Genomic DNA, 18,698 nt, shown 5'->3' with positions numbered 1-18,698 from the left:
CAATTTGACGAAATTAGACTAAAAAAAAAAAAACAACCCCTTTGATTTCCTCGCCTGAAGTGAAGTGGGTACCAGTTAAAACCCATGAACTTGAAGACACTCAAAGCACATGTGATAAATGACAAGCCCATATAATATGGGTCCAGTAAACATTAGGATGAATCTAGATGAATTTATTGTTGAACAAATTGTAACAGAATTATGGATTAGATTCCAGGTGTCAATAGCTTGTATCTTGAGTCCTCTGTATAAATAAGTTATTGAGTGTAAATGGAAAGTAAGGAGAAATGTTTCACACCAGTATTGTACTTATTCTTAATCTACTTTTCTAACTGTACCCTCGCCTGCAGAAGGAGAAGTCGGGTCTGTAGATTGGTCGAATTACTTAATAAACCAAAATACAAAACGAGTCAAGGTGGTTGACAAAAATATTATTTTCCCCTTCCTTTTAAAATGTGGCTTTGTTACACTTTCACATGATCAACTCAACAATCAACTATAAAAAAAAAAAACAAAATAAATCTTAGGGACTTTTGTTTAATTTTTAAGTTTGAGCCATTATTTTGAAATTTTTGAAACGATATTTTATATTTTTGAGGATCAATGAAAAGAACTCAAAAAATCTGGCATCGAGCTAATTATTGACTTATTTATGTTCTCCATGTTAATATATTCGTATGAGTATAGAAATTGGTGAGGTACTATTATCTTAAGAGCAAATGATTTTTTTAGTCCAATAACTATCTAATTTTGGGTTTTGGTCCATTAAATTTTTAAATTTTTGTTTAGGTACACTAACTTCTAATTTTCGACTATATTGTTCAAATTATTGACGTTTCAATCTGACAACTCCACAATTTTAGATGTCACGCCAGTATTTTTTGGTGGCACGTCAATAATTTCCAGTGTTACGTCAATATTTTCTGGTGTCACATCATCAATTGTTCCAAAATAGCCGAAAATTAAAAGTTAGTGTATAAAATCCAAACTTGAAAAACTTAGAGGGCCAAAACAAAAAATTGATCAAGTTAGTGGAACAAAACAATTTTTTTCCTCTTACCATAACCAAACCATGGAATAGAAATTAATTTAAACGATTGGGTCTTCTAACAAATTATTCTTTAATTTATATTTGAGCTATACTTTTGGATTTCAGGAATATGATAATCAATCACAAATACATGAAAAAAGGAATAAACCATAGCTAGTAAATTAAGTATTGCTGGATCAATAGAGTAATCAGTAAAAGATGAAAAAAATAATTATGCAAAGTACGTAATTTTTGTAGAGATAGAGTTTGATCAAATGATCTAGGCGAAGACATAATGATCGTCGATTGATAAATTAAATATATGCATATATATATAAAGTACCTTGCAGTTGAGGCTAAGGAGCTGGACCATTAAACCACATGATCTCCATGTGATGACAAGCTATCTAACTATATATATATATATATATATATATATAATATATATACATATATATATATGATAGGGGCGGAGCCATGATTCAAAATTACTTGGGGCTGGCTCCGTCCCATGCTATATTTAATAAAATAAATAATTAACCAAAAAAATTTAAAATAAAAAATTTGTAAACATTGAATTCATGAAAACATAAAACAAAAATATTTAATATTTAATAACTTCAAAAACATGGAGCTAAAACACTACTGAAGTTGTGCTCTTCGATTCTTCTTAGAATAAAACTCATTAATTATTAAATCGTTATCAATTTTTTCAACTAAATCTCGTTCGATGTAAATTACTATAGAATCTCCGAAAAACTCTACTTCCATCTTGTTACGAAGAGCTGTTTTAACAAGTTTCATTGCTGAAGAAAATGCTCGTTCCATTGTTGATGTAGAAACATGGAGAGTTAAAATATCATTTTAGTTTAATTTATAATGGCTAACTGAATCAAATCAACATTACCAACACTAAATAATTGTTACTTTAATCCAATGTTGAGGATCGAAGTTGAGTTTAGAGGGGGGGGGTGAATAAACTTTACTCGTTTTTCGTTCTGATGAAGTACTAGAATCCTGTTAAGAATAGTAGTTGATCTTGTGCGTGTACTTTCACCTGATTACAATGAAAATGTGCGGAAACAATCTGATGAAGTAGTAGAAAAACAGTAGGCAGCAGTTGTTTATGGAAGTTCGAAGATAAACTCTTCTACGTCTCCCCTTCTTCTGTTTCCAGAAGGTATAACTAAAAGACTTTGGATATTACAGTACAACTCTTGTACACACCCACTTTAGAAGGACTTACACTTCAGCCTACTGAAACTCTTAGTTTCTCAACTCACAAATGTGCGTAACACAAGGTTCTGAAAAGACTCTTTTCAGATTACAAACTCTTCTTGATGAAGTATAGATAGTGTAGTGATAGTGAAGAGTGTGATGATCAGTAGCACAAGATGATCTTCAAATGATCAGATAATTGCTATGAAGCGTGTGCTACTTTTCTTTTTGTTGAACTTTAAGAGTGATTTCGATGTAAAAGCTTTGATCCTTGAAAATCTGTTTTCGTAACCTTGCTTTTGAGTAAGGTTTGTTACCCTTATATAAGAGCAACTGAGTTCAACGTCCATAAATCAGAATAGTCTTCAGATTGTCTGATAGAGTCAGCTATATTGCCAAAAGAAGTTCCTGCAACAAGACTGTAGAACAATCAGTTCTGTTTTATACCAAAATGGGTAAGGTGCATTAAATGATTCAGTATAGCAATTAATGCCGCAATTAATACTAGTACTTGGAACCCTTAACGGTAACATTAAAGAAGTAACGTTAGGCAACGTCTTCTACTGGTTTTGTATAACTATCTCTTCTACTGATTTAGTTTAACTAGAACAGCAGTTACTGATAAATTAGACGTTTGATCTGGTCTGCTGATCTACTGGTTTTAGTTATCATCGCCACAATACAATTCATGTCTAACAATTTCCCCCTTTGTGGTGATGCCAAAACCTAATCAGTAGAAAGTTGTTAAATAAAACAGATAATTATATAAACTGAATGATAATTGTCAATAAGGATTTAAAAGTATCAATTGATTCCAATATCCCTGAAAATAATTTCTTCAGACGGAGGCTCTTGATCTCTTCTGTCAGTAGGTTCAGCCTCATCTTCTCCTTGATTTCCTCCTTGATATCTTCTATCTGCCCTATTCTTCTTGATTTCCTCCTTGATCTCCTCTATCTGCCCTATCTTCCCGCTTTTTTGCATCAGCGGCAATGACATGAGCAAAGAGGTCATTCAATCGGCCTGAGATATTGTGAATGCCATCGGTTAGCATTTCCAGATACGGGGTCTGAGAAGAAATGCGATTATCCAGTGTAGCGATAGATTGATTTTGAGAATCAATCTTGACATCCAAAAGTTCCACAGAAGTAGATAGAGATCGAAAGTGATCATCATGCTCAGTGAGTCAAGTAAGAATATTATTTTGATCACTGATGAGGGTGGCGTAAGATCTCGATATAGCTTGTCTGAAAATGGAAGTTTCAGCATACATTTTGTCTGTGGTCTCCTTAGTGAGATAGAGGTGTTTACCCATTGTTTCTCGGAAGGATTTAGCACCAGTGAATTCCGCAAGGTTTTCACAAGACATACGCTTCACTAACTCAGAGATGTTGTTGAGATCGTTTTGCAGACATATAATTTGATGTTCGAGATTGAATGCATCGAATTCCGGGGAGGGAGTGCGTGAAACCATGCGTTGTTTGATTTCAGAAACATTCAACGCAGTAGAAATGGGAGCAGCATCCAACAAAGCAGTAGTAGGAGCAGCATCCAACAAAGCAGTAGTAGGAGCAGGGTCTGCTGTGCTTTCTGCTGGAGTTGCAGAAAAAGGAGGAGCAACAGCAACCAGATGAGTAAATTCTGCAGTAGAAACGGCCAAGACAAAGGCCAACACTTCTTCCGGTGGTACAGAAACATCCTGTTAGACTGAGAGACCTTCAGTAGAAGGAGCAAGCTGCTGATTCAGAAGAGCTGTCATCTCGACTTGATGAGCAGCAGAGAATACCTCTAAATTCGGTAGCAAAGAGGGAGCATCTGAATCTGCCAATTGTTGCCCTGGAGTAGGAAAGTCAGAAGGTGGCAACGAAGTAGCCGGTGCTGCTTCTTGAGTGGTTGAGACTGAAGGTATAATAGATTCAATGACTTCTTCAACCGAAGCCAATTCATGCACGGACATCAGTGATGATGTCGGGATGTGTCGAGTCGGAGATGCAGGAGTACTGAGAGCAGAAGCCTTTGGGGAGGCTGTAGTCCTTTCCTCAACTGACTGTTGAAATACTGGAAAAAGACCGACATGATAAACAGTGGGCTCTCCAAAGCCTTGTTCTTGAGCAAGAAGTTGCTCATTCATCTGCTTCAATCTGTCAGAGAGAATCATAATAACATTTTGATCCTGAACAGCGGTAGGAACAGCAGGATCAAAATTGGATTGAAGAATTTGCAGAACTGATTCTAGCTTCTGACATTTCAGCTGAGCGAAGACAAAATCCCTTCTTCGCAAGGCCTCGATGATATTTTCTTTTTTGGCCAGCTGAAAAACCTTCCTTTCTGCATTAATCATTTTGGCAAAATTTCCTTTTGTCTTGAAGTAACTCAAGGAATGGAATAGTCTCACATGATGCCATTCATCAAAAAAATTCATGTCATCATTAGCAGAGGTCTCAATCTCTGCGAGATGAAGATCAACGCCAGTAGCCACAGTGGTTTTGTGACTAATAACAGGTGGTTCTTCCACCATTTTTCCTTTGCCTTTGTCAGAAGATGACACATGCACGATTGGTCGGAAAGCAGAAGACCCGCTTGCTGGTTCCCGAAAAACAATTCCAGATGTTGGCTTAAAAACTGGAGCAGAAGGAGGTGCTGAAACGGACGTAGTAGTAAGTACAGTTGAAGAAGCAGTGGTCCTAGCAGAAGGGACCGCTTCTGGAAAGACCTGTCGAATAGGTACTTTCTCAATCTCAGACAGTGCTGCTGTCTTCTTAATCTTAAGAATTGTGCGAGATTTCTTCTTAGCTGGGGTTGGCACTGCTGTTTGAACACCAGCAGCAGACTCTTATGGTGCAGTGTCATCTGAATCCAACGAAATGATCAATCGTTTCTTTGATATTTTCTTCTGAGGTTTTGGAGCCTCAGAAGCAGTGTCCCCAATTTCCTTCTTCATCGCCACAAATTCTGCCACTGTTGGCTTAGGCCTTAAAGCCAACACATTCGCTGCATCAATCATGGGGATGGGAGTCGCATCTAGATCACTGGTGGATGCAAAGCCAGCATCCTTGAGCAAAACGCTAATTTGAACCGCGAAACCAGAACTTCGCCTGACAACCATGTCCTTCATGATTCTGAAAATAAAATGACTCCAATCCACCTTAATCCCCTTGGTGATGGCAGTCATAACTTGAACCTTTTCCTTAGTCAACTTGTCGAATGTTCCAGCCTTGATCAAAATAGCTTTGGCCACAATATCGGCCAGAATCTGATTCTCGATTTTTAGCAATTTCTTGTGACAGGAAGGAGACAGTTCTTCTCCAGAGGCTGAGAAAGAACTAAGCGCAATAGACATATCCAGCTTAGAAACGTCAGAGAGTTCAGAAACACCTGCAAGTGGAAGGAGGAAGACTGCTCCTAGATGAGCGGCATCAATGGAGATAGAAGCATCTCCTTGAGTATAAACAATCCTGCCTTCATGCACTGTGGCTTTAGCATAAAATTCCAGTAAGGCATTTTTGTAGATGACTGCTGGTGCTTCCAGGAATTTGCGGAGTCCCGATTGCTCAAGATCCTGAAACATTTTCAAGAGATTCTCATCCTTGAGGTTGAGAACCGAAGCAAAGTTAACTTGATACGCGTTAAGAGTGTAAGCGTTAGCCATTCCTGTATGCAGATGAGATCAGACAAATTTGCAGTAGTTAGTGAAAGTAGAGAAAGCAGTAGCTGAATAGCGATAGATATGAAACAGTAAAGGTAAAAAGGTTAAATCTAAAAGAATATATACAGCCGTCAGATAAACATAAAGAGACGTGTCAGTATGTTCATGGTTGAGTGTTCGAAAATTTTGCAGAAACTGTCAGATATTCAAATAATTTGAAAATTTTGAAAATGAGCGGGCTGTCCAGTTGGTTACTGAAAATCAGAAGGGGATTTGTCATTTTATGATAACGTCTGCTGGAAGTTTCAGGGTGCTGAGAATATTTCAGCACTTTGACAAAAAAACAGCAGACTCGAAGTTTTATCGAAAAGACAAACATCCTATCTGTTTTCTGAAAAGACGTCAAACTCTCAATCTGACTGAGAGACTGTTCCCCCTCGGTAACTGCAATTAATAAGTGGTCATAATTGCGATAAGTGACGCTTGGCCATCTTTCAATCTGAGCCGTTGAAACTGAACAGTCGCAATCTTGCGATTCACAAGAGTCTTTGTTCCCTCTATAAATACCTGCATATCTTGAACGAAGCTAAACAGATGAATGTAAAATGAAAACTCAAGTAAAGAAAGAGTTAGGGTTTGATTCAGGAGTCGAAGCAAAGCTGTTCAGAGAGGAGTTTGAAGATGTCATTCTTCACGTAATGATCCTTGAAATACACTCCTGGATTTCCAGTATCCACCACCAGACGGATTTGATGCTTTCATTAGTATGGATATGTTGCATCCATTTCTTCCAGAAGCATGCTGATGCAATTAGAGAGTGCTGGTGGATTGATGATGATGAAATCCCCTCTGATGCCCTGTAAGGCATCTAAAAAATAGATTAGTTCTAACAAGACCCAAGCTTGTTAGATTCTTTCTAGGCCTTTCTTTGCTTAGAAAGTCTTGTTCGTGTTGAAGTGCTTATTAAGCAAATTACAGAGAACTACTGAAGTCAAAAGCTAAAGATAACGCTACTGGATAAATAGCATTTAAGATCTACTGTTTTTACTTTTGCATGATGTAATGTACTGGAATGGTTTCTAATAAAATTTCATTTTCAGCACTTGACTATACTCTACTGCTTTTCTTCAAGTTCAGTACGATGAATAAGCGAATAATAAAAGTTAACCAAGATAATCAGAAAGTAATTAAGTTAAATCTATTAAACCAAGAGAGTTACGAAAGTAAGAAAACTTATTCTCTGGTAAGGGTTTCGTGAAGATATCTGCTGTTTGTTGATCAGTAGAGACATATTCCAGACGAATGTTCTTCTTCTGCACGTGATCTCTGATAAAATGATGTCTGATGTCTATGTGCTTCGTTCTGGAATGAAGTACTGGATTTTGAGTGATTGCAATTGCACTGGTATTGTCACAGAATATAGGTGATTCGGAGGCTTGAATCCCATAATCTCTCAACTGTTGTTGAATCCACAATATCTGAGAGCAGCAGCTTCCAGCAGCCAGATATTCTGCTTCTGCAGTAGATGTGGCTATGGAAGTCTGTTTCTTGCTAAACCAGGATATCAGCCTATCACCAAGAAATTGACAAAAACCACTTGTGCTTTTTCGATCTAGTTTGCAACCTGCATAATCAGCATCTGAATATCCAATAAGATTTAACGATGAGTCATTGGGATACCATAAACCAACATTTTGAGTTTCTTTTAAGTACTTCAAAATACGTTTAGCAGCAATATAATGAGATTGTTTGGGGTTAGATTGAAATCTAGCACAAATGCAAACAGCAAACATAATATCTGGTCTACTGGCAGTTAAATATAATAATGAACCAATAAGACCTCGATACTGAGTTACCTCTACTGGAATACCACTTTCATCTTTATCAAGCTTAATAGATGAGCTCATTGGAGTAGAAGCAGCAGAACATGCTTCCATTCCAAATTTTTTCAGAAGCTCCTTGGTATATTTGGCTTGATTTATAAAGATTCCAGTTTCTGATTGCTTGATTTGTAGTCCTAGGAAGAATGTTAATTCTCCCATCATACTCATCTCAAATTTATCCTGCATCAATTTTCCAAACTTTGCACATAATTTAGGGTTAGTTGACCCTAAAAATGATATCATCAACATAGATCTGTACTAAAAGAGTATGCTTATTCTTGACTAAAGTAAACAAGGTTTTATCTACTGCTCCAATGGTAAAATAATGATCAATAAGAAACTGTGATAGAGTGTCATACCAAGCTCTAGGTGCTTGTTTTAGACCATATAGTGCTTTGTGTAATTTAAATACATGATGAGGAGAGAAATGATCGATAAAACCTGGAGGTTGTTCCACGTAAACTTCTTCTTGTAAAAGACCATTGAGAAATGCACTTTTCACATCCATTTGATATACTTTGAAATTTTTGAAAGCAGCAAAGGCTAAGAATATTCTGATTGCTTCGAGCCTTGCTACTGGTGCATAAGTCTCATCAAAGTCTATGCCTTCTTCTTGTCTGAAGCCTTGAGCCACCAATCTAGCTTTGTTTCTGACCACTGTGCATTCTTCATTAAGTTTGTTTCTAAATACCCACCGAGTTCCAATGACAGCTTGGTGAGATGGTCTAGGTACTAGAAACCAAACATCATTACGCTTGAATTGATTCAGCTCTTTTTGCATGGCTTCAATCCAACTAGGATCTAGAAGAGCTTCTTCAATTTTCTTTGGTTCATCCTGAGATATAAAAGCAGCATGCATATATTCATTAAACATTTGCCTTCTGGTTCTTAAAGGCGCTGCTGGATTACAAATAACCAATGATGGAGGATGGGACTTTCTCCAGATAAACGGATTTAACTGAGCATCTTCCTGATTTGATACATTAAGATTGTTTTCCACAAAATCAGTAGTAGGCTCTAGAACATCTTCTGCTGGTATTGGTAGATCCAAAGTCCGTACTTCTGGTTCCACTAATGGAATGTCTGGTTCTGGATTTTGAAGATCCTTGGTATTAGCTTCTACATCATCTTCGCTGTCAATTTCCAGATGAATCCTGTCTAACCTGTTACTTAAATCAGATATGTTAGAGATTTCAGCACTGCTGTCTTCATCGAAGACAACATGAATCGATTCTTCAACATTAAGAGTTCTATTGTTGAAGATTCTAAAAGCTCTGCTTACAGCAGAGTAACCAAGGAATATCCCAGCATCTGATTTAGAATCAAATGCAGTCAAATGATTTTTGCCATTATTAAGTACAAAACATTTGCAACCAAATACATGAAAGTAAGATACGTTAGGCTTCTTCCCTTTCCATATTTCATACGGAGTCTGGTTGTGTCTTTTGTTAACCATCGATCTGTTTTGCGTGTAACAAGCAGTATTGATAGCTTCAGCCCAGAAGCGCTGAGAGATGTCTGCATCTGCTAGCATTGTTCTAGCTGCTTCTTTTAGAGTTCTATTTCTCCTCTCAGCTACTCCGTTTTGTTGAGGAGTTCTGGCAGCTGAATATTCATGATGAATTCCCTGTTCATTCAAATATAGCTCAAGATACTTGTTAGTCAATTCAGTGCCCCGATCACTTCTGATTTTAATGATGGTGGTAGATTTTTCATTTTGAATCTTTTACAGAAGCTTGATCAAGAGACTACTGGTCTGATCTTTTCCTGCGAGAAAGATTACCCAAGTAAATCTAGAAAAATCATCAATAACAACAAGAGTATACTTCATTCCCCCTAAGCTCATGATGGGAATTGGGCCAAATAGATCCATATGCAGTAGTTCCAGACATCTTGAAGTTGATTTGCTATCTTTGGTCTTGAAGCTGGATCTTATCTGTTTCCCAAGCTGACAAGCAGAACAAACATGATTTTTAACAAAATTAATGTCAGGTAATCCATCAACCATATTCTGCTTTTTGAGATAATTGATTGACTTGAAATTCAGATGATTCAATTTCTTGTGCCATAGCCAATGTTTATTGCTAAGAGAAGCAACTAGGCATGTAGGAGTATTGACATGATTTGAGTTCCAGGAGACTCTGTAAGTGTTGCCTTCTCTCTTTCCGGTTAACATAGTAGTTTCAGCAGAATATCTAATTATGCATGAATGCTTCTGGAAAGCTACAGAATAACCATTATCACACAGTTGACTATGCTGATAAGATTGTAACAGAGGTTGTCAACTAGTAACACGTCATTTATAGTGATGTTACCATGGATAATCTTACCCTTACCCATGGTTCTACCTTTTGAGTTGTCTCCAAAAGTTATCTTTGGTCCAGTACAACTTACTATCTCAGAGAGTAGGTTTTTCTGTCCAGTCATGTGTCTGGAACATCCACTATCCAGATACCATGTAGAGTTACTGATTTCTGCTTCCTTCTTCTGTTCCTGCAAACACAAATTTTAGTAACTGGTACCCAAATCTATTTGGGTCCAAGCCTTATCAGTCCTTTGGGAACCCACATTTGTACAATTCTTGAGGACTTTGTACTTCGGATATCCAAAGATGTGTGTGCAACAGAAGATCTGTTATTTCTAACGGTATGCATATCAAAATGGTGTTCTTCCCTTCTGTTTCTGTTTTCCAGTCTGTATCTCTTCTGAACAGGCTTAGAGTTGTAGTACTGGTAGTTTTTAACCTTCATAGGATGTTGTCTTCCAGAGTTGAATTCTCTTCTGAATCTATAACTCTGGTCAACTTTTTCCTTAGGTTTAACGTAACCCAGACCATAGTGCGTTCTTCTATTCGTTAGATTTACATTCCTTTCAACTGAAGCAGTAGGTACTACTGGTTCCTGTACCATGCTGGATTTCACAAAATGAATATATTTCCCTTTGCACATATCCAGTTTTGGCTTGGTATTCGTTTCAGAAGATCCTTCATCATTACAAAATCCGAGACCACTCCTGTCTCCAGACTGTTTTTGTAATTCTTGCATCTTTTCCAATGAAATAGAAGACTTATTCCAAGCATTTACCAGTAGCGCCAAATTCTGGTTCTCAGAAAGCACCTTCTGGTAATCTGCTTTGGCTCTTTCATTCTCAGTTATCAATTTACTCATCTCAACTTGTAAATCATTACAGCTGTCTACTTGCACGCAAGTTAACTTACTGTTCTGATTCTTTAAGTCCTGATTTTCAATCTTAACTTCCTCGAACGATTGAGAAAGTCTAGAATACTCTTCTACCATGTCATGTAAAGCATTAATCAGATCAGTTCGTGTAAATTCGTCGGAGTCAAAATCAAATACCTCTCCAGATGTCGAGGTTGAGTCAGTGTCTGCCATGAGACATTTTACTTCTTCTGAATCACTGTCACTGGAATGGCTTTATGAGTCAGATGACTCAGAGCTAGAGTCCGCCCTACTTGGATTTGCTTTCTTTTGCAATCATCGCTTTTCGATCTCTTCTGGACTTTTTGTCATTCCTTTTGTGATCCTTTCTCTTTTGGTCATCCTTCTTTGGTTTAGGACAATCTGCAACGAAATGACCTATCTTTCCACAGTTAAAGCATCCCATATCACCAGATGGTGAGTCTTTCTTGAAGTTGCGATTGGGACCCTGATAAGTTCGATGGTTCTTCTTCATGAACCTGGAGAATTTCTTTACAAACAGAGACATAGCATCACTACTGATTTGTTCAGCAGTCTTCTCCAGAGTATTGTCAGTGATCACAATCGGTAATGCCTAAGGTACAACTGCAGCAGCAGTAGAAGAGGTAGAGGCAGTAGCAGTAAAAGCAGTAGCAGTAGCAGCAAGAGCCTTGGTTGGTAGGCTTGAAGGCTCTTCTCCACTTCTCACTTCCAATTCGAACTCGTAGGCTTTCAGATCTGCAAATAAATCGTGCAGCTCCAATTTGTTCAAGTCTTTGGATACTCTCATAGCCATTGTTTTAACATCCCATTCTCTAGGTAATGCTCTCATCACCTTGAGGGCTATTTCCCTGTTGCTATGCTCTTTACCCAGAGCAGCTAGCTCATTGACCAGGCTACTGAATCTTTCATCGAACTCGTTTAGAGTTTCACCAGCTTTCATTTTTAGATTTTCAAACTTCTGCATAGCTACAGACAGTTTGTTTTCTTTTGTTTGCTCATTCCCTTCGCATATCTGGATGAGCTTTTCCCAAATATCCTTTGCAGTAGAACACATCTTTATCTTGCTGAAGGTTTTCTTGTCTAGAGTTTTATACAATATATCTTTCGCCACATTATCAAGATTGGCCTTTTTCTTATCTTCACTGGTCCATTCACTTCTTGATTTTTCGACCATCTGTGGTGCTCCGTCAGTGACAGCAATAGCTGTATTAGGCTTTAAGATTCTCAGTGGACCATCTGTGATGACATACCACATGTCATCGTCTTGTGCTGCAAGATGTGCTTGCATTATTATCTTCCAGTCATCAAAATCTTCCTTAGAGAACATAGGGATCTTGCTGAAATGTGCCATTTGTTGTAGTTTTTCACAAACAAGAATAACCCGCTCTGATACCAATTGTTGAGGATCGAAGTTGAGTTTAGAGGGGGGGTGAATAAACTCTACTCGTTTTTTGTTCTGATGAAGTACTAGAATCCTGTTAAGAATAGTAGTTGATCTTGTGCGTGTACTTTCACCTGATTACAATGAAAATGTGCGGAAACAATCTGATGAAGTAGTAGAAAAACGGTAAAACAGTAGGCAGCAGTTGTTTATGGAAGTTCGAAGATAAACTCTTCTACGTCTCCCCTTCTTCTGTTTCCAGAAGGTATAACTAAAAGACTTTGGATATTACAGTACAACTCTTGTACACACCCACTTCAGAAGGACTTACACTTCAGCCTACTGAAACTCTTAGTTTCTCAAATCACAAATGTGCGTAACACAAGGTTCTGAAAAGACTCTTTCAGATTACAAACTCTTCTTGATGAAGTATAGATAGTGTAGTGATAGTGAAGATTGTGATGATCAGTAGCACAAGATGATCTTCAAATGATCAGATAATTGCTATGAAGCGTGTGCTACTTTGCTTAAACATTTTTCGTAACCTGCTTTTGAGTAGTGTTCCCTTAATAAGAGCAACTGAGTTAACGTCCAAAATCAGAATAGTAGATTGTCTGATAGCAGCATTTGCCAAAGAGTTCCTGCACAAGCTGAGAACAATGTTCTGTTTTATACTGAAGGGCATTAAATGATGTATCTACTATACTAGTACTGGAACCCTAACGGAACTAAAGAAGTAACGTTAGGCACGTCTCTACTGGTTTGTATAACTATCTCTTCTACTGATTTAGTTTAACTAGAACAGCAGCTACTGATAAATTAGACGTTTGATCTGGTCTGCTGATCTACTGGTTTTAGTTATCATCGCCACAATACAATTCATGTCTAACATCCAATAAACCTCGAACAATTATAAATATTCCAAAACAGTTCTGAAATTAACATTTGACAATCTTAAGACATAATATATTCAAACATAAAATTATTACAGCTTTATAAGTTCGAAAATCTCATTTACATAATTCTGAATTTTTCAAAAATTCCTACAAAATTTCATAAATTCGCATTTATATTTTCTATAGCATCTAAACATCCAAATAATAAATAATCAATACTAAAAATCGACAATCCCCAATATAAAATCTGAAAATTCGAAATAAAGCTGAAATAAATTCCAAAAAATTATCAATACCATCAATCGGCTCAAATATAGTACCTTAATCAACAATAAAATATATATCAATTATCAGAATTCAAAAAAATCAAAATACCTAGATTTCGAAACACTAAAATCTGAAATTACCTTTAAAATTCAAAATCTAACTTAGAACAACAAGAACGAGCGGTAGAAAATCTAACATTAATGATTTTCGGTAAAAACTGCCCCGATGGGTGATGGTTGATTTCAAGACGACAAAGAAACTTCGAAAATGTGGTATTAAAAGAAAGCTTATATCGTGGGCTTTCCGAATCTACAATCGATTTTGAAAACTGACGACCGATGATGAAGTTACGACCATTTGAAGTAATGAAAATTGTGATGATTTGATAGAGAACAATAGAGATGCAGAAAAGTGAAAGTGTGAGGCCCGGGGCCGAAGATGGCGGGGGGTGATCGCCGGTGCCATCAGTTGCACGGACAATGAGCGGCTCCTGGCAGGCTTCTAGGTGGAGGGAACATGAATGAACCGATCCACACGGGAATGAGAGGGATTCCGAGACTGTGCAATGTAATGGACTGAACAGTTGAAGAGGGCTTAAAAGATTTGATTGGTACTACTCATATCACGAAGGTGCATCTTCTTTTCGGTAACTCATCACATAAGAACTCCAAAGTTAAGCGTGCTTGACTTGGGGCAATTTTGGGATGGGTGACCTCCTGGGAAGTTTCCTAGGGTGCGTGTGAGTGAGGACATAATCATGCTGGAAAGACCCGTCTTGATCAGTGAGGACAGTCGTCAAATCTGGGGCGTTACAGAAAGAGAGTGAAAAAACAGATTAGGTCTAATAAACAAAATTTAAAAAAAAAATAAAACATATTTATTTTTTAAAAAAAATAATTAGGTGGGGCTGAAGCCCAACCCAGCCCCATATATGGCTCTGCCCATGATATATTGTATATCTCTACCTATTTATTCGTAATTTTGAATAAAGAAATTCAACATTGTAATAAAAAAATTTTAAATAAAAAATAAAGCTGTAGGTTTGGGGTGGTCCTGTTTTAGAACCGGAACTCGCTTCCATTTACATGCATATTATAGAGTCATACACAAGGACAGAAAAAATTCAAGATAATATTTATTACGTTGATTCTATATTCTATTGCAGATTTCTTAGCTACATATATTTGACATTCTTTCTTTACAAAACCAATCAGCTTTAAATGATACATATAACTGAGTTTCAGTAGTAATTAAAAAAATTTCTCCAACCAAAGTCAAAAACAATGGTTGAGAATCTTGAGATGGTGGCTGGTAATTTGCATGCACACCAAATCGTTTGCCAATTGCATGCATCATCTTTAACCAACCTCAACCAAGTCAAAAATATGCATTGGTGTTATATATTTCATCCATCGCTTGTTGTGTTGCCGACTGTACGTAACAGAAGAATTGAGACGATATATATTTGCTATCCTAACTTAGTCCCCCATCTAGATACCTTATATGTAACCATCACCAAAGATCCTCATCTTCATCCTTCTCCATCTCATATATACACACATGATCGATCATCTTCATCATCATTTACACGCATGTACGTGCATGATTCTTGATGTTGGGTAATTAGTTTTCTCGTGTCCAAAACGCAGCGGAAAGTTTAAAAAATTTTATTTGACATTCAAATAATGTCTTTGGACACTCGTATAGTTTAAGCAATGAAAACATTAATAGGACGTTTATGAAATTAGTTTTAGTGAATAATTCACTCGACACCAACTATTTCGAGGTTAGCGGATATAGCTCTTGTAGTATTCTCTACGAGCGATCTTCTTGAACCCCTTTCTTCAATCCTCCTATCGAGTCCACGACTAGAACAATTGTTCCTTTTCTAAATTTCACTAGAAATTTAGAAAAGCTTTTAACGTTTGAGAGCGAAGAATGAAAGGCGGCTCGGCTCAACCGCTAAGAATCCTAGGGGTGGCCGAAAATATTGGAGAGAAATTTGAGTGCAATTTTCGAAAATTGCAATGGTATGGTGGCTAGGGTTTGTGGCCTCATTCTTTAATATTGAACCATTAACCTAATTTTCATAGTTGTAGATTTAGGTTTCTTAATTAACATTAATAGACTTGATTAATTAATTAGACTAGTCCAACTAGTTTAATTAATCAAAGTTCATTAAAACTTTAATCATTTTGCATGTTGGACTTGTACTCCTACAAGTCCATTATGTATACCCTATTTTCATTAAATCTTTTATAAACTCAACCTTTGAGTTTAATAATTTAAATTCTCAAATTTTATAAATTCAACTCTTTGAATTTATTCTCTCTAAATTTTATGTATCATAAATTCAACTCCTTGAATTTACTATCTAATAATTTTATATAAATTCAACTTCTTAAATTTATTCTATCAAAAAATGATACAGTGCTTGTGTGACCCTTAATGATTCAAAGATACAGCTAGCTGTGGGTTCACAACTCTTTGTGATTCAGGACATTTTTATTTATTAATGCTTACCCTAATTTGTCCAATTCCATCATTTCTATGCACCAACATTTGATCATGAGAATGTCAGAAATTATTTTCTGATTAAACTCATCGAATCATGGTAAGAGCGTCTAGTAGCATTGTCCTATGATTTCCTAGGTATCACTGATAGCGCCTGCAAGAACCAATAAGTTATGATTAACGTACAGTACGGTCCCTTCATTTCATATATCATGATCGAATCTGCAACCATTAGTTCATCGAGGTTCGCATATTAGATTCGATAGTTATGTAATAGAATCATGAAATATTCATTGCGTCATTGCATGTACAACTAGAGAACCTTTGTCCCTAATGTACATCTTACACTCTGTCCAGAGATTTCATGCACTATTATTTCTTAAATCACATAAGATATCTGTACACGTAGGTGAGCGGTGAATACCCAACTACAATGCACTGGCTCCTACACATGTCACAATTGCACCAACATCGCCACCTTCTGACCCTCACGGAGTTGATAAACGAGTCAAAGCACAATCCTAGTACATAGAGCCTCAGTGTTGTCCCGGGTCATAAAGACTAATGATGTACAATCATAACCACATACTTTTCCTCTCGATAAATGATAACCATTTGGAAAGTCCGAGGGAGGGTTGTTTGATATAATCATCATATGATTACCCATCTGCATGATTGGACATCTTTATACCCTCACCATGAAACACGGTACACAATATCACAGATGTTAGTCTCAAGCTCAAGCGGTCCTTATGTTTATTTTTAGGCGGCTGAATCGACTATGAATGAATTCATAATATACAGTGTTTACAAATGAGTTTCAAGATCGTATTACAATTAATTTGTATTAACGTATAATCAATGACTTTATCTATGTCAATTGCTTGTGAATATAGATAAAGTGAAATGAAACCATGAAACATAAATTATATTAAAATAAAGACTGTTTATTACAATTGAGTCGATAAATTCCCTAGTCAACCGTTGGTTTACAGGACATCTACTCTAACACATGATAATTTAAACTAATTAATCAAATTAGTTTAGGAAAATCAAACGCACGTAAGTCCGTACTCCACACATACATGCATGCTCAAATACAAATTTTTTATGCTTAATCCTTCAATTTTCCATTCGTGCCCATTCTGTTTTATTTTCTTGGGGAAAAACTCGTGATGTAAGGGTACCCTCCTAATTAATGATGTATAGCAAAATGGACCCAAATATATATATATATATATATATATATATATATATATATATATAGTTTATATTTGAATTATTATATTATCATTAATAATTAATGAAACGTTGAAGATATATAGAGTTGTACATATATATCAGCATCAGCAGTCTTTTCATCCCCTTGATATATCTTTTGTTTTTTGTGTCCCATTATATATATATGCATATAAATACCCCTTCATTCTCGCTTCTCTTTCACCACGGCCAGCATAGCGTCATCATTTCTAATGATTTGCTAACATATTTTCTTGATCATAAATATTAACTGATCATCATGTCTGGGATTTGGTTATTCAAGACTAATGGAGTGATACAACTCGTTGAAAATACATCTGCAGAGCATGGTGGGGATCATCAGGGAAAGGCCAGAAGGAAGGTGCTGATTCACTTGCCCACGGGACAGATTGTGTCCTCTTACACTTGTCTCGAGCAAATTCTGAGAGGCCTGGGGTGGGAGAGATATTACGGAGGGGATCCCGAACTCTTCCAATTCCATAAGCAATCTTCAATCGATCTCATATCTTTACCAAGGGATTTTTCAAGATTCAATTCTATTTACATGTACGATATCGTCGTCAAGAACCCTAATATCTTCCATGTCCGTGACGTCGTGTAATAAACACTATCCATCCAGTCAATTATATATGCAGAATCACTAATGGTTTGTCTCAGGGTGCTTTAATGTGTTGTTTCTATGAATCAGTTGCCTCACCTTTTTTGTCTTGTCTTTATCTTTTGGTTTCGGAAGAGCGTGCAGGTTATATATATACACGCTAGCTGAATAAATAAGTTGTATATATATCATGCTTTTTTAATTTTCTGTATATGTTGCTTCGCCAGAGTACAAATGTGGTTTTCAATGATTAAACCAATTTAATATAATGATTTGGTTTTGTAAAAAGTTTACGCATGCATGCATGCATGCAGTTGCAAGTTTTATGCAGTAATAACATTTTTTCGTGCAAGAATAATTCAACATGCATCTATCGAATTATAACAATTAATTTGACCATTAATCCCACATATTAAGTACCACGTACCTAATAAAGAAAAGGTCCCGGCCAGTAATATAATGGAGAGGGAAAAGGGGCCACACCATTTGCTTTGGCACGTATATATATGTGTATGTGTGTGTGGTGCCTTCCACAATTAATTAGATATATACCTTTAATTTGTAAGTGATCAACATCATACCATCACACCATCGATCACTTTCACTCCTGCCCCATTCAAGAAATTGACACTAATCGTTTTGCATTATCCGTAATTTTGTCAAGAGTTTCGGCGAATGATTTCTAGAAAAACCTTTACGAGTGTTGTGTACATATGCGACTGCACACATATACATGTATACATACCCTCAGGGACGGATCCAGGAATAAAAGTTAGGGGGGCTTGAACTCAATATGATAAGTTAT

General features: G+C 36.6%; 1 protein-coding gene across 1 annotated transcript; it reads left to right on the top strand.

The window, feature by feature from the left end:
* The first annotated feature begins 17,526 nt into the window (after nt 1–17,526).
* LOC140836224 (flowering-promoting factor 1-like protein 2) lies at nt 17,527–18,080 on the top strand. Its single transcript, XM_073201604.1, has one exon. The coding sequence runs from the start codon at nt 17,555–17,557 to the stop codon at nt 17,894–17,896; it is 342 nt and encodes a 113-aa protein (XP_073057705.1). The 5' UTR covers nt 17,527–17,554; the 3' UTR covers nt 17,897–18,080.
* The last annotated feature ends 618 nt before the right edge of the window (nt 18,081–18,698 follow it).

The sequence above is a fragment of the Primulina eburnea genome, chromosome 7 (genome assembly GCF_022965805.1).
Source record: "Primulina eburnea isolate SZY01 chromosome 7, ASM2296580v1, whole genome shotgun sequence".
NCBI classification, from domain to species: domain Eukaryota; kingdom Viridiplantae; phylum Streptophyta; class Magnoliopsida; order Lamiales; family Gesneriaceae; genus Primulina; species Primulina eburnea.
The sequence above is the reverse complement of the archived record's forward strand: the minus strand, read 5'-3'. Positions and strand labels throughout refer to the sequence as shown.

Excerpts from the sequence above, each read along its gene's own strand:
- LOC140836224 (XM_073201604.1), top strand. The coding sequence starts at position 17,555 with ATGTCTGGGATTTGGTTATTCAAGACTAATGGAGTGATACAACTCGTT.